This window comes from Armigeres subalbatus, chromosome 1 (assembly GCF_024139115.2).
Source record: "Armigeres subalbatus isolate Guangzhou_Male chromosome 1, GZ_Asu_2, whole genome shotgun sequence".
NCBI classification, from domain to species: domain Eukaryota; kingdom Metazoa; phylum Arthropoda; class Insecta; order Diptera; family Culicidae; genus Armigeres; species Armigeres subalbatus.
Genome location: NC_085139.1, coordinates 93,053,068 through 93,071,670, shown reverse-complemented (window position 1 = coordinate 93,071,670; position 18,603 = coordinate 93,053,068). Strand labels below are relative to the sequence as shown.

The following is an 18,603-nucleotide window of genomic DNA, read 5'->3' as shown; positions in this document are numbered from 1 at the left end:
CTTCGGTGGAATATCGGAAGAAAATTCGGAAAAGCTCCTCGTGGAAGCTTGGAAAATAATTTCATTAAAATCCAGAGAAGAAAAATCTGTGGAAATTAGGATTTCCCCGTGAAAATACGGAAGGAAGTCAGACGAATATTTGGTGCAATTGCGGGAAATTTTCTCATTTAAATTCTAAAAAATAGCTCACGCAAAAATACGACGTCCACCGATATTTGTGTATAACTGGTTAGTATCGCAGATCAATCAATTGATATCGTCCCGGAAGCGAATTCTAAAACACAATTCCTAATTATCAAGAAAAAATCAGAGTTCAACCGGTTCGTTGCCGTTCTCAAATCTAAGAACATGAAATTCCACACGGGGCCGTCCAGAAACCACGTGGTCATATATAGGGGAAGGGGGGGGGTTGGAAAATAACCACGATAAGCCACATGGGGGGGGGGTGTTGCTCTCGAACCACGTGGTTTTTTTTACACGAAAAACTTTTGGTGAATAACAATAGCGGTGTAAGAAATACAAATCATTAAAATTTAATTATTTAATCATTAAACGCAAAGCGCATCTTAGGGCCGATGCCCACGTAGCGCCTGTTCAACTCAGCGTTAAAAAGACGTAGGTGTGCATCGAGAAAAACCGGTAACGCAGCGTCGGTCGCAACGCCGATGCATATCTGCGTTATTTGACCATCTTAGCCTTAGATCTTATTTCCATAAAAAACATAAACGAAAAAACAGGTTGCGATTCAGTCTCAATTTCCACAAAAAAAAAAAGAAAGGAAAAATGGAAAAATATTTTTTTTAAATTCCGTCGCCGATGGATTTTGGCATCACGCCGCCGACACTTTTGCATCAGCAACTGCTGCTATAATTTTGAAAAATGTTCATGTTTTTACAATAATCCAAGAAAAAAAAATTGTAAATTCTGAAAATTTTCCTTAAAACTCCGAAAAAATTTCGATGTGGATTCTGTCTGAAAATTCAAAGCAAACACGTGGGAAATGCAGAACATTTTAAGGAGTAGACTTCAAAATGTTCAGTCTCAAGTTAGCCTTGCGAGCAAAGGCGTAGGATTGCCAAACCGGAGATGGCGAGTTCGATTCTCGTTCCTGTCTAGGATCTTTTCGGGTGGGAAACATTCTCGACACCCTAGGTATAGTGTATCCATCGTACTTGCTACACAAGATATACAATCATGCAATGGCTGGCATATTAAAGCATTCAATTTATAACTGAGAAAATGCTAATAGAATATACTAAGTTGAAAATTAGACCAACTTCCAGTTGGAATGTGGAGCCATAGAAAAAGAAGAAGACTTCTAAATTTTTCAAGAAAAATTCTTCTGAGTTTCCAAGAGATATTAAACAGCCAATGCCACATGAAACACTTTGATATTTCCGTTGATTTTTTTTTTTTGGATTTTTTTTCAAATTTTTTTTCGAAGCTTTATTCGAAGCGAATTTGAAGCATTATTTAGAATTTCCACGGAAGAAGTCTATGCATTATCTTCAAAAAAAATCTTTGGATTTTCAAAGAATAAATCTTTAGAATTCTCAAGGTTTATGTTTTTTTTAATTTGCACCATAAATTCTTCCAACATTTCATCTGGAATTCATTCTTCTTCGAGAAGTAATTTTGATTTCTTTGTAGGTTCAGCTAAACATTGCTTCAAATCTTCACCATGCAAAGATGCACAGGAAATGATTCAGAAAATTTAGGGAATTTCAGATAATCTTTCAAATTTTGATTTAATTTTTCAAGGAATTCCTACCTTTGGAAGTATAACACAAGTACAATTTTTTCGTTATTTCCACTTGTAAAAACATCGAAATTTCCTCTGGAAATTCGTTATTGGTGTTTCAGATGAACTTTTTTCGATTTTCTACTGGAAAATCTTAGGCATATTCCTAATAATTTCTTTTGGAAATTAAAAAAAAACTACTGAAAATTTCTAAGAATCTCTTTTGAAAAATGAAAAAAATTCCATCGGAAATTTAGAAGATTCATTAAAATTTGCCCAAGATTTTGAAAAAAAAATCTTAAGAGATTCTGTAAAAAAAGTAAGCTGGAATTTTTCTAATTTATACTGGAAATTCTTCGGAATTTGATGTTTATTGGAATTTTCATCGCAAATATGCATTTCGGATCCTTCTACGGATTCTTCTAGTTCTTCAAAATTTCTACCGAACAATTTTCGGAACTCTTCCACAGAATTTCGGAAAAAATTCGTTGAAATTCTAAAGATTTTTCCGTGGAGACTCCGAAGATTTTTTTTGTCAATATTCCGAAGGGTTTCCCTTGCAACTCCAGAATAATTATTCTTGAAAATTCAGTAGATCTTGGAATTTAAAATTAATCCAAGCAATAAATGTAGGCAATAATTTAGGCTTATGAAGCCTAGTTTCATAGAGAAGCTTGCATTTAAAAATCAACATGAAATTCTAAATAATGCTTTAGTACCTCCAGAGCTACGGAAGGTCCCAAATACTTACTCTTAGGAATCTATAGGGATATCCAGTGATGAACTTTATAAATATTTAAAAAAAATCACTGATAAAGAAATTTAAAAAACTATTTAAACTAAAAAACTATTCAAAAATATAGGGATATTTTGGAAAATTTCTAAACCATTATAAATTTTTCTCAAAATTTTTATAACATATTCGCGAGTCCACATTTTTTTGTATCCTCCTGACGCAGCGAAAGTGTGCGAGTTCTAGATATCCTAATACCTGATACACATCATAGGGGGGGAGGGGGTCTGGCAAATGACCACGATAAACCACATGGGGGGAGGGGGGTTGAAAATCTTCAAAAATATGACCACGTGGTTTCTGGATGGCCCCCACACATGAAACTAGCGCTTCTTGAGCTTCAATAAGTAACAACCGAACTAAAAAAAACCGCACCGTATCTTTCACATGTTCCCAAAGAATCAATCAAACGCGTGATCGTGCAGTTCTGGAGGAATAGCAATTAAATTCGTTTTTATGTACCAGGCAAAGAAAACTGTTCGGTCTCGACATCCTACAGACACACTATATCGAAGCTTTGGCTACTGATAATGTTTTGGGGCATTACAGGGTGTCTGCAAATTAACCGTACAAGACACGTTTTTAAATATTTTTTGGAATAAATTAAAGAACCAGCTTGCATTGCATGTTATTATAATAGGACTACATAAACCAAGCTGAATTTGTTCACATTAAAATGACCCCTGTATCCTGAGCTGTACGCCTTCGATCGTGTTGGAAAAAAATCACGATGGCCGCACGTTTCTATACAGATACTTCTCACACATTCTTGACGATTGTGGCATGATTTCAAATGTCTCGATAATATGTTCGGTGTTTTGATGGCTGTTGATTTCAAGATGGACCATACCGAATAGTAAATTCAATCCAAATCGGGTGAGTAGGAAGGCAATTCCTTTTTGTTCGGAAAACCGGAAAAAAAATCATTCACAAAGATTTTTGTTTTATACATGAAATGACGCTCAGTTTTCTCAGAATATACATCTGTTATAGCCTGCTGAGTTGTTAGGCCCATATAGCTACCGATTCAGTCCATTATTGTATGTTTTTGATTTGTAGAAGCAAACTATCAACATCTGTACGGATAATTTGCAGACACCCTGTAAGCTTCGTGGGGTTGTTGATTGTTCCAATCTTGATGGGTCCGAGCTTGTACGACGTGAGGACCATTTTTGGAAGAAAGCGCGCTCAACGTCGCATCGCTGTTTTTTTCCGGGTTGATGTGCTCCCTCCTCGATTCGACTCCAATTAGCCTTGCGAGCAAACGGCAAATGTTGGGTAAAGCGTACCATTGGTACTTCGCGTACCTGAAGGAATAAAATAGACCCCATCTCGCGATCCTTAGCCTCTTACCCAACAACTCCTATCCCTACCTCCCCGCGGTGCTGGCCGGGATACGAGCAACCTTAGGGAAGATCGGGTAACCAACCCCGTTGGGAACTATGGTCGTATGCTGACAGGGAAGGGGGGGTTTGCTCCTCTCCGGAGGTGCAAATCTTACTGAGCGTCTGTTTTCCATATCAGGATCGGCTCACAACAGCGTCTGTCCTCCATGTTAGGGGCGGCTGATCATCGTTCGAGTGCCAACGAGGGACTCTAAGTAAAACTGTACAACATGGTCCACCGGAAATAAGGAAGAATGGTCCTCCGGAAATTTAGGGGGTTTGGTGTCAGGCCCTACAAGCCAGCCTTTAAAAAACTCACGCAACGAATAATAAACAAGAGAGTACGGACCGGAACCATCGGCGAAGACCACTGCGACGAAAAGGGACTAGCGATTGGAAACTCGGTTCATGGAACTGCAAATCTTTCAACTTCATCGGGAGCAAGGACCGTGGATTCGGCATCGTAGCGTTGCAGGAGGTTTGTTGGAAGGAATCAATGGTGCGAACGTTTAAAGGTAATCATACCATCTACCAGAGCTGCGGCAACACACACGAGCTGGGAACAGCTTTTATAGTGATGGGCGATATGCAAAGGCGCGTGATCGGGTCGTGATCGGCTGATCAATAAAAGAATGTGCAGGTTGAGGATCAAAGGCCGGTTCTTCAACTTCAGCATACTCAACGTCCATAGCCCACACTCCGGAAGCACCGATGATGATAAGGACGCATTCTACGCGCAGCTGGAACGTGAATACGACAGCTGCCCAAGCCACGACGTCAAAATCATCATAGCAGATTTGAACGCTCAGGTTGGCCAAGAGGAAAGTTCCGACTATTGGAAAGTTCAGCGCTCACCGGCTGACGAACGAAAACAGCCTACGACTTATTGATTTCGACGCCTCCAAGAATATGGCCATTCGCAGCACCTACTTCCAACACAGCCTCCCGTATCGGTACACCTGGAGATCACCATTGCAGACAGAATCACAAATCGACCACGTTCTGATTGCTGGACGGCACTTCTCCGACATTATTAATGTCAGGACATATCGTGGCGCTAACATCGACTCTGACCACTATCTGGTGATGGTTAAACTGCGCCCAAAACTATCCGTCATCAACAATGTTCGGTACCGACGACCGCCACGGTAGAACCTAGAGCGAAAGAAGCAACCTGAACGCGTCCCGCAAAGGCTTCGTGCCGCGAGCCGAATTGTGCAGGGATAAGGATGGGAGCATCTTGACGGACGAACGCGTGGTGATCGAAAGGTGGAAGCAGCACTACGAGGAACATCTGAATGGCGCTGAGAGTACAGGCAGTGAAAGTCAAGGCAGTGGAGGAGATGACTACGTCAGTTCAGCGGACGATGGAAGCCAACCAGCCCCCACCTTGAGGGAAGTTAAGGATGCCATCCAACAGCTAAAGACCAATAAAGCAGCTGGTATATGATGGTATCGGAGCTGAGCTCATCAAGATGGGCCCGGAAAAGCTAGCCACTTGCCTGCACAAACTGATAGTCAGAATCTGGGAAACTGAACAGCTAGGAGTGGAAGGAAGGGGTTATATGCCCCATCTACAAGAAAGGCAACAAGCTGGAGTGTGAGAACTTTCGAGCGATCACCATCCTTAATGCCGCCTTAAAAGGTGTATCCCCGATCATCTTCCGTCGTCTGTCACCATTAGTGAATGACTTCGTGGGAAGTTATCAAGCCGGCTTCGTTGACGGCCGCTCAACAACGGACCAGATCTTTACTGTACGGCAAATCCGTCAAAAATGCCGTGAATACCAGGTCCCAAAGCACCATCTGTTCGTTGATTTCAAGGCAGCATACGACAGTATAGACCGCGTAGAGCTATGGAAAATTATGGACGAGAACAGCTTCCCTGGGAAGCTTACCATACTGATCAAAGCAACGTCGGATGGTGTGCAAAACTGTGTGAAGATTTCGGGCGAACACTTCGTTCGAATCGCGCCGGGGACTAAGACAAGGGGATGGACTTTCGTGCCTGTTGTTCAACATTGCTCTAGACGTCATGCGGAGAGCCGGGTGTAACAGCCGGGGTACGATTTTCAACAGATCCAGTCAATTTATTTGTTTCGCGGATGACATGGACATTGTCGGCCGAACATTTGCAAAGGTGGCAGAACTGTACACCCACCTGAAACGTGAAGCAACAAAAGTTGGACTGGTGGTGAATGCGTCAAAGACAAAGTACATGCTTGTGGGCGAAAACGAGCGCGACAGGGCACGCCTGGGAAGCAGTGTTACGATAGACGGGGATATCTTCGAGGTGGTCGAGGAATTCGTCTACCTTGGATCCTTGGAACGGCTGATAACAATGTAAGTCGTGAAATACGAAGGCGCATCATTTGTGGAAGTCGGGCCTACTACGGCTTCCAGAAGATACTGCGGTCAAAAAAGATTCGCCATCGCACCAAATGTGTCAAGTGCAAGACGCTAATAAGACAGGTTGTCCTCTACAAACATGAAACATGGACAATGCTCGAGGAGGACTTGCAAGCACTCGGAGTATTCGAGAGACGGATGCTTAGAACTATCTTTAGCGGCGTGCAAGAAGACGGTGTGTGGCGGCTCGCCCAGCTCTACGGCGAACCCAATATCCAGAAGGTAGTTAAATCCGGAAGGGTACGATGGGCAGGACATGTTGCAAGAATGCCGCACAGCAACCCTGCAAAGATGGTGTTCGCTTCCGATCCGGCAGGTACGAGACGGCGTGGAGCGCAGCCAGCGAGATGGGCAGACCAGATGCAAAACGACTTGGCAAGCGTGGGGCGTATTCGAGGATGGAGAGATGCGGCCTCGAACCGTGTATTGTGGCGTCAAATAGTTGATTCAGTGTTATTTGTTTAGATGTAGACTAAATAAATAAATTGAAACTGCTATGAAACTAGAGTTAACGTTAAAACAGAAAATTCTTCGGAATATCTGCGGGGTACTTTCTGTTATTTTCACGACGAAGAATCAGAGTTTCAGCGGAAAAGGAAGATTGTTCAAAATGTAGATTACAACAAAAGAAATGGTTTTAACGGAAAAATGCGAGCATGTTCATTCTCATGTTCAAAATTGCTCGGCATTTTGAGATTTTTTTTTTCGATTTCTATAGAAAATTCACTGAATTGTCCATAAGAAATTCTTGGGAAGTTCCATTGGCCGAAAGCGACAGACGGCCGAACTGGTAATTTGCCGAAAACGCCATTTCCCCTAACAAGTCGTTTGGCCGAATCGATCGCTTTGCCGAAGAAGTGATACGGATACGGCCAAATGTCAATTACTGAACGGATCACTGAAACTGTTATCAGGTCGACAATAGTTTGGCTGAAAATGTAGTTTGGCCGAAAGCGACGTACAGCCAAAAGGAACTTGACCTGAATTGACCTTGACTTGACTTGAATTTGACCGATCGGCCGAAAATTTCGTTTCACCAGACAGATCATTTGACCAAAAATGCAATTTGGCAATAATAGTCATTCGGCTGAAACAGCTTCTTCTTCTTCTTCTTATTGGCATTACATCCCCACACTGGGACAGAGCCGCCTCACAGCTTAGTGTTCATTAAGCACTTCCACAGTTATTACCCGGGAGGTTTCTAAGCCAAATTACCATTTTTGCATTCGTTTATCATGAGGCTAACACGATGATACTTTTATGCCCAGGGAAGTCGAGACAATTTCCAATCCGAAAGTTGCCTAGATCGACACTGGGAATCGAACCCAGCCACCCTCAGCATGGTCTTGCTTTATAGCCGCGCATCTTACCGTTAGGCTTAGGAGGGCTGAAAGGGTTATGTGGACCAAAAACGTCAAAAAACAACTATTTCGGCCAAATGGCATTTTCTGCGAAAACTGTCGTTAAGCTGAATTGATCATTTGGTCAAAAAGTCGTTTAGCAGAATAGATTATGCGACAAAAAATGCCGTTTGGCCGAAAGGGTTGTTTTGCAGAAAGGACATTTTCGGGCCAAATGGTTCTTTCTGTCAAATGGCCATTCCTACCAAACGGCATTTTCGGTCAAGTGATCTATTCGGTCTAACGATTTTTAACAGACAAATTACCAGTTCGGCCGAATGTCCCTTTCGGCTATATGTCGCTTTTGGCCAAACTACATTTTCGGACAAACCATTTTCGACCTGATAACAGTTTCGGATGTGCGTTCAATTCGTCTTAATAGGATTTGGTTAGATGACTTTTGGCTTAAAGGCCAGTATCGACTTAAAAAGTAGAGAGGTTACAAAATTTCGTTCAATGGTCATTTGACAAAAAGGCTATTTCGCCGTAAATGTCATTTGGTCAAACGGGTGGACATTTTTGACCATATTATCCGTTGAGTAATTGACATTTGGCCGTATGACCCGTTAGGCCAAACGACATTTTCGGCCAAATGGACCATTTTGTTAAACGACCATTTCGGCCAAACGGCATTTTCGGGCTGATGACATATTCGGCCAAACGACCTGTTAGGGAAAACGACTTTTTCGGCCAAATTACAAGTTCGGCCGTATTTACTTTTCGTTAGATAACTGCAACATGGTTACGTTTCAGTTAGTGAATACCGTTCGATAAATGCAACGCATCCTAGACGTCAAACGGTTGTCAGTCGACGTCAGATGCAAAAGAAGTGTAATCGAATTGCAGTTATCGAACGTCTACTGTACCAAGAATTTCTCGAAGAAATGCAAAGAAATTCCTTAAACAATCTGAGCAATTTTTCATTGAAATCTACATTTTATACAATCTTCCTCGACAATTCTAAAGAAATTCCAAATCAAATTCTGGAGAATTCCAGGGAATTTTCCTTGAAAACTCTTCCTCACTATGCTATGATATGCCAAACTAGCCGTCCTAATGAATCTAGACTGAGCAAGCTAACATTAAAACACCCATTCTACCAGCCGCACTCTTCTACAAGTTTCTATGTAAATTTCGAAAAATACTCAACAGGAACTTTCTGTCGATATTCCGAACATTTCTCTGTAGAAATTTGGAACAATTTCTCATGAAAATTCTGAAGAATTTCCTGCTAACCTCCCAAACCATATTTTTTAATTCCTCCGTTTCGTCTAAACAGATAACACTAAATCAATAATTTGACACCACAATACACGGTTTGGGTCCATATTTCTTCATCCTCGATTGCATCTAAGTCGTTCTGTACCTAATCAGTCCAATGACGCTCCTTCTTGTACCTGACGGGTCGAAAGCGAACACCTTTTCTTTTCAGGGTTGCTATCCGACATTCTTGCAAGATGTCCTGTCCATAGTACCCTTCCGTCTATAGCTACTTTCTGGATACAGTGAACGTTCGATAATTTGGTTTTCATTAGTTGGGCCGCTTTTTAGTTGGGTATTCAACTTCAACTCTTTTTTATTTAAGCGAAACCCAATTAAAAAGCAGCTAAACGTCAAAACAGGGTTGACGTTTTGTTTCCGTGTTTGGCGAATCGATATTTCTTGGCGCGTAAAATTTTCCATTGTTCATTGCAAAAAGTAAACAACATTTTAAAAAGCCCAAATTAACGAACGACATTCGACAGTTGGGGTGAGGTCGTGCCCCAATTAGCAAACGTTCACTGTACTGGGTTTGCCGTAGAGTTGGGCGATCTCGTAGTTCATCCTTTGCCGCCACACACGGGGGTTTCGTATCGCTCGTCTTTTTGAGTTGTGATCGTTGCCTTGCTTGTTTCGTCATGTTGGTGTAGCTTTTTTGGACCAGCACGATATGCCAGTGTAGTCTTGCTCTTTGCAGTGTTTGCATGACAAAATCTGCTCCTTGTAGACAATAAACGCCAACTAGCCATCGATCGTGACCCATTAATCGATGCTTCGTTGAATCAGCATACGAGTCGACCATATGCCGAGCGGAATCCTACCAAACTTAAAACCACCGGCATCTCTCAACATCTTCTATCTTCAGCTCCAAAACTGTGTGGAAAAAGCCATGCATCTTCTTGAAAGACGAATAATTTGGTCAAAGAGTATTTTCTCGCGATAACCGCAACTTACCCAGAAATTTGTTGTCAAATGTTGTGGTTTTTTAGTGCAGTGCCATTCCTGCTGCGCGCGCTCGAACATTGCGACTTTGTCCAATGCGCGTCCTTTTTCATTGGAGCTGGCCCTTTGGTCATATCATAGATCGAAAGATTCATTCGACACCTTAATTGAACACCTCCCTGGTCTTAGCTTGATTTTCTGCTGCTGATTCGCTTGAATGACTTCATCACCCGGGACATCATTGAACGAAATAGATTCCCGAATGTGTAACGAACGAACTGTTAGGCGCAGTGGAGCTTGCCGCTACGACACACATAATTTTTTGAGGGATATGTTCTTGTTTGAATGCTATTATAATAGTAATTTTACAGGTTGTGATGAAATTATGCCAGCGTAACACTTGACAAACATTTATCATTATAACAAAAAGTGTACTACGGGCTTAAAAGTTACAAACCAATTGAATTTCTGCATTTTCGAGTTGTCAAAAACAGTTGACCCGCTTTCAATGTGATTGGAAAGATAAATTAATTTGAAACTATTTCGAGCTCATTAGAATCTCCAGAAAAAAAAGAAATAGCTGCAAGTTTTTGGAAATAAAAAATCTTCTGCAACTGGATTGTACTCCATTAGGCATCACTACACCCAAGCCACACCTATTTTTATTGCGTTTGAGTTCAACAACAGGCCTTCATTATCCACCATACCACAAATGACCCCGCAAACTGTGTTCGAAAATGATACCTCCCTTAGCAAAACCCTAATCAAATTCAAACTACCTCCAACTACCACTTGTTTTCTTAGGCCACGATGCTGAAGAAGATCAAGAGCAAACGGAGACTCACTGAGCCGCATATCTCGCCGGCCGTATCGGGATTCTCGCAGGGTGGCGCTCCAGAAAATGGAGACCGCGATCGAGACGCCCTGAGCGGAGCATAGAGTACCCGTCCGTCCGGTCCTAGTTTTCTGTTTTCCTGCTTTCTGTAACCACCACAAAACGAGGCGAAAAATCTCTCCACAAAACCACTAAATAGTTCACCTTTAGGAAAAAAAAATACCAGGAAAGCGATCCGGATTCCGGAATGATCGTGATAGCACTCTACTAAACTACTATTAGATAGCGCATACAGTCTATTAGACTACAGTGTTTCTGCTGTTCAGAAAAAAATGAAATTGCACAATTCTAAAACAAATTAAGTACAGTTCAAAAGAGTACAGAGAAATAGCGAAATAACATTTTTTCTTCGGTTTCTGCACTGCACCATCGGTTTACAGACGCTTCTAAACCCTGAGCTAATATCTGAAAGGATGTTAATTAGAACAAATTTAGCAAACGAGAAGTGTTCCAACTTAGTTCAGGACCTCCAGTTGAATAACCAAATCCCTCTTACTCATTGTTTCTCGTTTCTTAAGACAGCAAAAACTAGATCAATTGAACACATATTGCATCTGTTATGGTTGTGTAACTGTTGCCCAAAAATCGGAATCGGAACCTGACAACAACAAGAAAAAAAAACTTACACCAACATCTTAATGTTGTTTTAAATTGAAGCACATACACACAACCACACCGAGACACCTCCCCTGCAAGCAAACTGGCAAACTATCTACCGGAATGAGCATACTCACTCACAACTTCCCACCACCCGAAACACACCTCTCAAACTTAGACCCGAAAACTCACACCTCACAGACCCCTTAGTTACTTTTTAAAACTTCTTTCTCGAATCGTTCCTTTCTCTCTTGTTATCTCGTTCGTCTTATTTGTATTCTAAGGTTTCCGACTATTTTTGTTTCACGTTTATGCAATATATCTATTCTTACTATTTTTGATAAAAAAAAATCTAACTTTTCAATTAGTATTCGATTCGTTCAAAGGAAAACAGTATCGTATTAAAATCGTCACTATATTTATAAATACTTATTCCTTAGAATTTCTATAACTTTATATCCATATTTAATCGAAAGCTATAATCAAGTTGCATTTTCCATACAATTACATATGCATTTAATTTGTTATTGTGTTTTCATGAACGAGAGCATTTAGAGTAACACTGCTGTAATCTGATGAAGTGGCCTCGGGCAATAATGCGCAGGACTGAATTTTTCCTGCGTTACACTTCTTACAAACGTGTTACCGACAGTTAAACATCATAGATGCAAGATGACAAGATTGGCGTATACGTCCCTTTTCCAGATTACACAGTGGAATAGATATCATTGCGACAAGTAGATAACGTATTTCAGTTACCATCAGTAGCAATTGCGTAAAAAATGTCGCGTGCCAACTTGCAGGAATAAGAAAAACCAAGCGCAATCGTAAAAAGGCTTTTCATTCGTAGCTGAAATAATCAAAGTGTGCCAAGACGAGTAGTTGTCAGCCGCCAGAATTGCGTTAGCCGTGCTGCCAACCAAATTGCTGCATATTGTGTATGTTAACGAAACTGTTTTCTGTTTGTATTGATTTATAGTTTTCAAGTTGGTTATACTTTCTGATTTATGGGAATGTTGCCTACGTGTTTATTTGATAACTTTCTTTCATTTTTTTTCTATATAACGGAATGATGTTTTACGCTATTACTAATAATCTACTACATAATCGCTCGCTGGAATTAATTGACTTGATTATGTTGTAACCTTTTTTGTTCAAGATTTTTTTTGAATGCCAATGGATTCAATATACACTAAACTAAACGCAGGAAACTCAAAATTTGAAACATTTTCATTACCGATGCGATTTGTTTCTTTTCTTTCTCTTTTTCTTGTTCCTACTCGGACAAACACCTCCTCCGTGTGACGTAATTTCGAATGCCAACAAACATCACTTATTATCGAAATTGACAACAATACAAACAAAATATTCCAAATGTTTATTGTACGAAAATTTAAATCATAATCTGTTACTTCTATTGCACCTTGAATCGCGGAACACTAAATGTAAAAATACCCGAAATCCCACTACCACAACACTATTACTATGAAACAAAAAAAAAACAAAAATCAAACTAATTTCCCACGGACCGGGCGGTATAGGCGACAATGTTGAAAAAAATGAAGGGCAAAATGAAGCGACGTAACACCGAACCGACGATGCAGGTGATGGGGCCATCGGGGATACAGATGACACTGGCCGCTCCCCAAGAGCCGGAGGAAGTCGACTCGAACAATACTGACTTCTGAATTTGGTACAACGAGCGATTAATTTAACGTGCTTCGTCGCTTGTCGATACTACCACAACCACAATGGCAATTATCACTGCAAAAGCAACAGCAGCCACCACCCCATTCACCATCGACAACATCACTGAAAACAACCCATCATCCGAAGACGCTTCGTAAGCCGCCATACCAAACCAACAAAACTGGCAACACCGATCGCCATTTTGACAGCGAAATTTCAATCTCACAAACACATTTGTATAGATTCAATCCCCCAGACAGACCAGTGGTTTAGCAACGTGCATTGTTGTACAGGAGAACGAAAACAAAAACATTTCACTTCAGCCCACCCTTCTGTGCATATGGTAGCAAATATTCCAAAGAAAATTTTGTAGGTCAACCTTTCGAAGGAGCAATAGAGCAACTAGCAAACCTACACAGACACACTTGTAAGAAAGCAGAACTTCGACAGTAGAGAGACTTTAGCAGATGAAAAAGACTTATCCGTAGTAACATTAGTAAGTGCGTGTAAAAATTACGATTTGAATCTCAGCTCCACTACAGAAACAAGAAAGAAGGACAAGCCAACAACACTAAGGAAAGCAATCCAACCAGAGAAACAAAACCGAATCACAAACAAACCAATTGACAACCAAAACCCGTGGGAACAATGATTTTTGCCAAAACAAAGGATAAACCGAAACAACAAACCCATTAGTCCTGTCAAATGCAAACACAAGTAAACGAACAAGCGCAAGAAACGTTAAATTAATAGCTCTTGAGTTATTTCACGGAAGAAAATCAAATATAAACCAAACAAAAGAACAACAAAGCAGGAATAGTATTCATCATTACACAAAAGAGGAAAAACAAACGCAGAAACTGTTCTTCGAGAAGCTAACAAAGCTAATAACAGAACGATCAACATGAAATTTAAGAAAAAAAATTAACTGTGAACAGATGCATATTTTTGGAAAAATAATTTCCTTTTTTTATGTCAGTTTTGACAACTATCAGTACCGACGCAGAGGAAACAATCGAATTTGTTGTTTAATTTCTTTCGATTATTCATTCTGAAAACGTAACGATTATATGCATGAACACACACAAACAAACATGTAAGCAAATTATGTACGAACAGCGTTCTCTCGATGGAAGAGTCGATTGAATCAAATGCGCAAAGAAAAAAAAAAGTCTATCACACTAATGCATCTTCTTGAGACTAAAGAAAAGAATTTGAAAACATAAACAAATATTTATACGGAAATGTTGTTGACTATATTTACTATGAATTTTATTTCTATCCTTTTTTCTATACACAATGTTCACGCGCAAGAGCGATCGTCGTTCATCGTCACGGCGAAGGAAACAAATCATTAAATTATATTGAATCAAGGAAAAACAAAGCGGAAAGCGATAAAATGAGACAAAAAGATATAAATACGCTTATGTAAGAAGAAGTGCAAAACGAAATAAAAAACGGATGAAGCATTATTATACGGTTAAATTTTGAACACGCTACGAATGAGGAAAGCGTTGGAAGACAAACCATACACACGGAAGAAAACCAAGAAGATATAAGTTTATTTTTAGTTCTATCTACAACACATCAGCAAAGGGTTAAAAAGAACAAAACGTGTTAAATGCGTTCTACAAGTGGAAGCACACAATTAATAACCGTAAATTGTAATTCAAACAATTACGTTCTGTATGGTATTTTACCAAACTCTACATTAAAGAAAAAAGATCTATTAAATACTAACGCAAAACACCCAATCTTAGTCACGAATACAAGGGAAATTACACTTGCCAAAAACAAAAGTTAAAAGTAAGTTTAAATACCACACAAAAAAAAACAAAGCGAAACATGATTACGACGAAATTCACATTCTCACACTCACAGAATGCACGACAGCGAGACGGCTGGGTGCCACAAACCAAAAACTAAAACAAATCGGTCAAAAGTTTTCCATCATCGCAAAAACAAACAATAGCGCAGCAGAAACCCAACAACTGCACCCTATATTCATCAAACCCAAACCAAATAAACACAAAAAAACACGTGCGAAATCACCATCCAGGTAGGCTGCCTTCACATTGCCTTGAGTGACTTCCGTCAAACGGGCAACGTTGCGCTTCGCCACCGTCGGAAAACGTGTGTCAAACCTTTGCGATCGGAGCAGCCTGGCAACACGGCCAAATGCCATCGTCATGGGTTACTCCGATCGCGGTTCCGAACTAAAACGCACAATTTCGACGGCTGCGTGCGTCAATGACCAATCCACCTAGCTGTCATTGTACGGCAGCCCACCCCCGCACCGAATAACCGATCTTGGGAATGTTTAGTTAACGCACGGATTCGTAGGCAGCGTGCTTACGAAGGGTCGAACCCAGGCTTTCCTATTAACAAGAATAGCAAACATGAGCGAGATGAACGGTCAGCTTTAATAATTGAAACCACCAAAATGACGGCAGCAGAAATGTTTGGAAAATCGAAAACTTTGAAGGGTGCGTTTTCTAGAATGTTCTCAGCGTTATTCAATCGAAAGGAAAATACAAAACAAAAGGAATGTATGCTTATACGAAAAATTCTCTCCCGAATGGTGAGTCCGGACACGAAACTCCTCTATCATTATTTGAAACCGTGTGTCTCTCCACGCGACGAATCGAAAATCATACACATTATCAAGCACACATACATACAAAAATATACACGTTCGACACACAAGACACACTGTTACCGTGTGTAGGTGTCACCACCGATCCGTGCGCCATCTGGACTCACCGTTCGCCCACTAGTCAATATTGAACCTTGGTCGAGTGTCTTCTTAGTTATCACCTTGATTGGTATAGAACATTGTTTTCCCGACATTCGTCGCGTTGCCTCCCCCTGGTCCGGAATAGAACGACCGCAAACGCGACGAGCCAAATACAACGTTACTCCTCGCTATCCAGAAATCTGTAGGGGCTCAGTGTTACTAGCTTTACAATTCCGGAGGTCGCCAAGGTGGCCGAGTTGCGTCCGTTGCGCATTGCCGCGGGAACCGGGTGGCCACCGGCTGGTCGACGCTGTGCCACGTGTCAAATTTGACTACCGTCAAACGCGTGATTGACAAATCTTCTTTCCTACATTTACCTCGTTGTGGCACCGCAATGACCCCCGCCACGCGACGACCGCTCCGCGACGGACGCACACTCACTATGAAACTAGTATCACATACACTTTTTTGGATAGTGACGCAATCGTTTGTACATCATAAGCCACTTCACAGTTATTGTATACTCCTTATCTTCCTCGTCATTCAGGATGTTATTAGTTGTATGCGAAACGTACGAGAAGTCTTAGGTCCTAGGTTAGGTCAGAGCGATTTCGTTCCGGTATTCTAAGTTAGTATAGAGCATACATGTTCGGTTTTCTTCGCAAAACCAAACGTAAGTACCAATTCAATTAGGCTCTTCAGTTCGTTTTGAAAACTTTCCTAAAACTGTAAGACAGTAACTACTACACCACACTCACAATACACAAAACAAAAAAAATCCCATACATACAATAGTAATAATAGCGAGAAACCTATTATTATAATTATGATGTAATTAAAAATAAAGGTAAAGAAAATAAACAATGACCATAATATATTACAGTATATCTTTTAAAAGAACGTAAATTTAAATAAAAATCTCAAAATAGAGTTGATGTAGTGTCGAAAAAGCATATAAATATAACAGATATAATTAAAACTTTAATTAAAACCATATTTTTTCGTATGAACAATTAAAGAAAAAACAAAAACATTAGAACTCTTCTAAACGGTGTCGTGCTAAGAGAAACTAATAAACCAACCTAAAGAACCAGTCAAACCAAAATATAACAAAGAAATGGCGTCACCATGTCGACACAGACAACGAACGTCGCCATCTTGGATCCGGCAATAAAACGCGTCGTACCATTCTAAACGTCATGACCAGCAGTGACGTTTCACGCATGAATGCTGGAGAATACACCCCAAACGGAAGAAACGACTTTTGTATCCCTCGTTATTAGTCCCACCTTGAAAAAAAAACTAGAAAACATTCGGACTATTCTAACAAAATTGAAGAAAACTAAAAAAATAACAGAGGGAAACAAACAAAATTGAGAAGTGTGCGGCAAAGCTAAAACAACTCGCAAGCGGATACAGACAACAAAGTAAGGACTCGTTTGACATTTGCTGCATTGTTTCCGTATAATCGATAAACAACAGCAAAATAGCATTTAACAACTTGCGCGTTTATTGGCACTTGCACACTGTCAAACCCACACCGGAGACAATGTATTGCGATATATCGCTTCGGGATGGTATAATGCCAAACCAAGAAAAAAACACGAACTAATACCATTGCTTTAAAACCTACAAAATACGAAACGACCTGGCCAAGTTGCTGTGAAGCAAGGGAACAAGGGGTCCGAACAAAACGCAAAGAATTTAAACACGTGAAAACAAATCAAAATGTAAGAAAACAAATAGACACAATTGAAACCAACCAGATAATGGTTCAACCTAAAACAAAAAAGTAAATCAATCAGTAGAGGAATAACGCAAATCAACAGACAACAAAAAAAGAAAATAAGAGCGGGGACGAGGTTTATACTTCTCCTTCGAAGCAAATCATAAAAGCACCCAACTAAAAGCAAAAAAAGGTAGAGAAACAAAACAGCAGACATTCTTCACACTCATTCATCCGCGGCGACTGGCCACACACCGTAACCACGGAACTGGTGCGTGGTGGTGCGAACAGTGGCCGAACAAAGTAAACATACAACAAGAGGAACTACTGTCCTCGCTCTCCGCTCTTCCAGTGTTGAAGGAGAGTAGAAGCAAAAAAAAAAGAAGAGGTTACGCAAAACAAAAAGGGAACGGAAACGAGTAAATTACACACACGCATACACACGCACTGGCTGGCAGAGACAGCAGTGACACATGAATCGAGTATAAACAAAAGAAATACTATTAACTATTTAATAACTATTATTAAAAGAAAAGAAAATGAATTATATAATATATAAATATATGTGATTATAAATACATAGGTTAAACATAATTTGTCAATAGCAAGAACAACAAAAATATATATATACATATATGTATAATTAAAAATATACAAAAATATGGCTGTTGTTTGGTCTACCATGTATCTATGCGACCATTTGAAGACTTATCCCTTAGTGTAACAACTATTGTCCTACTCCGAGCACCTCCAAAACTCATTTATGTTTACTTGAGAATATTAGATTCCCATCTCGATTACGAGTTCAGGAAATCCAGGAGGAAATTGGTCGGCTGAAAAACAAGTCCCTGGGGTTGGCCAACTATCCTTTACTTTGTTATGGAAAATGCTAATATCATCTTCCAAACTTAGACGTACATGTTCATGATAGAATTAGAGGCGAAAATATAGATTTGATAGTTCCGTTATGATACGGCAGGCATGAAGAATGTTTTATAGAAGTCAATTTGAAAGCGAGCGGAGAGCAAT

The 18,603-nt window shown here is 40.3% G+C and overlaps 1 protein-coding gene across 8 annotated transcripts in view; it reads left to right on the top strand.

Annotated features, from left to right (window-relative positions):
* LOC134202643 (diacylglycerol kinase theta) overlaps window positions 1-18,236 on the top strand; it is a 164,604-nt gene extending 146,368 nt beyond the window's left edge. For 5 of the 8 annotated variants that reach the window (XM_062677662.1, XM_062677687.1, XM_062677694.1 and 2 more), the window contains one exon: window positions 12,964-18,236. In XM_062677662.1, coding sequence (XP_062533646.1) covers window positions 12,964-13,110 — 147 coding nt within the window. In that variant the 3' untranslated portion in view covers window positions 13,111-18,236. Of the gene's footprint in view, window positions 1-10,734 lie in introns of all 8 variants that reach the window. The other 3 variants (XM_062677680.1, XM_062677691.1, XM_062677703.1) reach the window with 1 other exon arrangement.
* The last annotated feature ends 367 nt before the right edge of the window (window positions 18,237-18,603 follow it).